Source organism: Oncorhynchus clarkii, chromosome 9 (assembly GCF_045791955.1).
Source record: "Oncorhynchus clarkii lewisi isolate Uvic-CL-2024 chromosome 9, UVic_Ocla_1.0, whole genome shotgun sequence".
Classification (NCBI taxonomy): Eukaryota; Metazoa; Chordata; class Actinopteri; order Salmoniformes; family Salmonidae; genus Oncorhynchus; species Oncorhynchus clarkii.
The window spans coordinates 11,360,535-11,364,093 of NC_092155.1; the positions used below are offsets into that span (position 1 = coordinate 11,360,535).

Below are 3,559 nucleotides of genomic sequence, written 5' to 3' on the forward strand. Positions count from 1 at the left end.
TAGAGGGGTGTCCTTAATGTTTTCTATCCAGTCTGATTGATGGTAGGATGATGGTGAGGGTAGAGGGGTGTCCTTAATGTTTTCTATCCAGTCTGATGGTAGGATGATGGTGAGGGTAGAGGGGTGTCCTTAATGTTTTCTATCCAGTCTGATTGATGGTAGGATGATGGTGAGGGTAGAGGGGTGTCCTTAATGTTTTCTATCCAGTCTGATTGATGGTAGGAGGATGGTGAGGGTAGAGGGGTGTCCTTAATGTTTTCTATCCAGTCTGATTGATGGTAGGATGATGGTGAGGGTAGAGGGGTGTCCTTAATGTTTTCTATCCAGTCTGATTACACCTGGTGATGGCTTCTCCATGTCTGAAACATCTCCCCTGGGTAAGTGCTTTTTCTGAACTAGCAAACAGTCAAGGACGGCTAGCGAGCAGGGACAAACATGTCCACTCTGTAGATGGGTAACGGTGAGAAAGTAGGAAAACAACATCTTTAATTTGGTGACCTTGTAGTCTAAGAAAGCAGGTAGAGACCAGCTCACTAAGTAATGCTTTATAAACAGTGTGCACACACACACACACACACTCAGAGATAGAAAACCAGAACACAAGTTCCTACCGGTTTGTAACCATCTCACCAACCAGAGAGGATGGCTCCAACTGTAACCTACCCATCTATTTCTAGACAAATCAGTCCATTCTGCCCATGGTTAGATTCACACCTCTGTCCGTTTATGTGTGTGTGCCAAAGTGCTCAATATCAGCTCAGTAACATACCTACAACATCGAAGAGTCCCAGTCAGGGTGTAATCCATCCATCTACACCAAAGGTAACAGAAGACAAACTAAACCAACACAGAAAAGTCAATGTACACACGGGTCCTAAGTGTAATGAACCTATGACCTTTCACACCTGACCCCTTCACACCGTCTACTCCAAAAGACCTATCCATTTATAGGGGTTCCGTATTATTTATTTGTTTGGGGGGGGGGGGGGGGGGGGGTTGTTTGTTTGAGGGTGGGGGCTGTTTCAGACAGAGAGGTAAGCCTTTATGATGTCATAAACACTCTTCCGTGCTCTACCCTCCATCTCCCGGGTTCATCAGCCTCTTCTTTTTCTTCCCTCTTCCTCTCCTCTTGTATTTGGTGTTGGTTGGTTTTTCTTCTGTCTGCCCCTCAGTCTTTCGTTCGTTCATTCATTCATTCATTCATTCGTTTCCCTATTCTTCGTTTGTCCTCTCTGTGTGTTTTATGCCATCATTTTTTTGGCGCTCTGCTCCCCCAGATGAAATTACATGAACTGCATCTGAGACGGAGAGAAAGAAGAGAGAAAGAGGAAGGAAAGCCAGTCAGTGAGGGGAAAATGGCAGAAAGAGACACTAAACTGCAGAGGAAAATGGGTTTGTGAGTTCGGATGTACAATTGTAAAGCCATAAAGGACTTTGCACCTGGGCTCCAGGCATGGGGGAGAAGGGGTTTGTGGGTCTGAGTACAGGCTGGTTGTACATCATGGGCTGGGGGGCCATCACCTGTACACCCCCCATCTGACCCATCTGAGGGACCTGGGGAAGGAAGAAACATATCAAGTTTTTATTTTTGTTTTAAATGGGTCAAGACAGTGAGAGACAGGAAAGTTTAGCATCAGAAGGATGTGGGCCTTGCTAGGCCACGGCCATTCTTCTAGCAAAATACATACCAGGTATTAATATGGCTGTGTGAACAGGACTCACCATTCCATACATAGGCACTTGCGGTGTGGTCATGGGGAAAGGCATAGGAGCTGGAGCCTGTATGGGAGGAGAGAGAGATCTGGTTAACAGAGCTGAGGGACAATTAAAGACCGGTCTAAAACAGGTAGAACTGATGGGATGACCTCCATGGACACCACATTCATCAACACAGGTCAACTACAGATAGACAGTTTAAATAAACTACATGTAAATACAGTTTAAATAAACTATAAATAGATGCAGGTAAAATAAAACAAACACAGGTAAACAAACTACAGGTATAATGATTTACAGATAAACTATAGGTAACATGATTTACAGATAAACTATAGGTAACATGATTTACAGATAAACTATAGGTAACATGATTTACAGATTACCTGTAGCTATTTATTTTACCTATAGTTTAACGATAAATAAATATAGGTACAACAAACTACAGGTAAACAAAACTACAGATAAATACAGGCACAATAAACTACGGGTAAAGAGGTCATATAAACTACGGGTAAAGAGGTCATATAAACTACGGGTAAAGAGGTCATATAAACTACGGGTAAAGAGGTCATATAAACTACGGGTAAAGAGGTCATATAAACTACAGGTAAAGAGGTCATATAAACTACGGGTAAAGAGGTCATATAAACTACGGGTAAAGAGGTCATATAAACTACGGGTAAAGAGGTCATATAAACTACTGGTAAAGAGGTCATATAAACTACAGGTAAAGAGGTCATATAAACACAGGTAACCCCCAACCCCAGGTAACCCCCACCCCCCAACAACAGGTAACCCCCCCAATCACAGGTACATACAGGTAAAAATGTATGTGCCCCTTAGCTGCTATAACAACCTCCACTCTTCTGGGAAGGCTTTCCACTAGATGTTGGAACATTGTTGCTATAACAGCCTCCACTCTTCTGGGAAGGCTTTCCACTAGATGTTGGAACATTGTTGCTATAACAGCCACTCTTCTGGGAAGGCTTTCTACTACATGTTGGAACATTGCTGCGGGGACTTGCTTCCATTCAGCCACAAGAGCATTAGTGAGGTCGGGCACTGATGTTGGGCGATTAGGACTGGCTCGCAGTCAGCATTCCAATTCATCACAAAGGTGTTCAATAGGGTTGAGGTCAGGACTCTGTGTAGGCCAGTCAAGTTCTTCCACACCGATCGACAAACCATTTCTGTATGGACCTCGCTTGATGCACAGGGGCATTGTCATGCTGAAACAGGAAAGGGTATTCCCCAAACTGTTGCCACAAAGTTGGAAGTACAGAATTGTCTAAAATGTCATTGTATGCTGTAGCATTAAGATCTCTCTTCACTGGAACTAAGGGGCCCGAACCATGCGGCTCCTCGGCCACGGAAACCCCTTTCATGAAGTCCTCGACAAACAGTTATTGTGCTGTCGTTGCTTCCAGGGGCAGTTTGGAACTCGGTAGTGAGTGTTGCAACCGAGGACAGACAATGTATTTGCGCTGTGTGCTTCAGCACTCAGTGGTCCTGTTCTGTGAGCTTGTGTGGCCTACCACATCATGGCTGAGCCGTTGTTGCTCCTAGACGTTTCCACTTCACAATAACAGAACTTATAGTTGACCATGGCAGCTCTAGCAGGGCAGAAATCTGACAAACTGACTCGTTGGAAAGGTGGCATCCTATGACGATGCCACATTGAAAGTCAAGGAGCTCCTCAGTAAGGTCAGTCTACTGACAATGTTTGTCTATGGAGATTGCATGGCTGTGTGCTCAATTATTTTACACGTCAGCAACGGGTGTGGCTGAAATAGCCAAATCCACTAATTTGAAGGGGTGTCCACATACTTTTGTATATATA

The 3,559-nt window shown here is 44.2% G+C and overlaps 1 protein-coding gene across 10 annotated transcripts in view; it reads right to left on the reverse strand.

Moving 5' to 3' along the window:
* Positions 1–301: 301 nt before the first annotated feature.
* LOC139415879 (phosphatidylinositol-binding clathrin assembly protein-like) overlaps positions 302–3,559 on the reverse strand; it is a 67,544-nt gene continuing 64,286 nt past the window's right edge. For 6 of the 10 annotated variants that reach the window (XM_071164023.1, XM_071164022.1, XM_071164020.1 and 3 more), the window contains 3 exons: positions 1,723–1,779; positions 1,441–1,554; positions 302–1,298 (listed from right to left, as the gene is read on the reverse strand). In XM_071164023.1, coding sequence (XP_071020124.1) covers positions 1,284–1,298; positions 1,441–1,554; positions 1,723–1,779 — 186 coding nt within the window. In that variant the 3' untranslated portion in view covers positions 302–1,283. The other 4 variants (XM_071164016.1, XM_071164017.1, XM_071164014.1 and 1 more) reach the window with 1 other exon arrangement.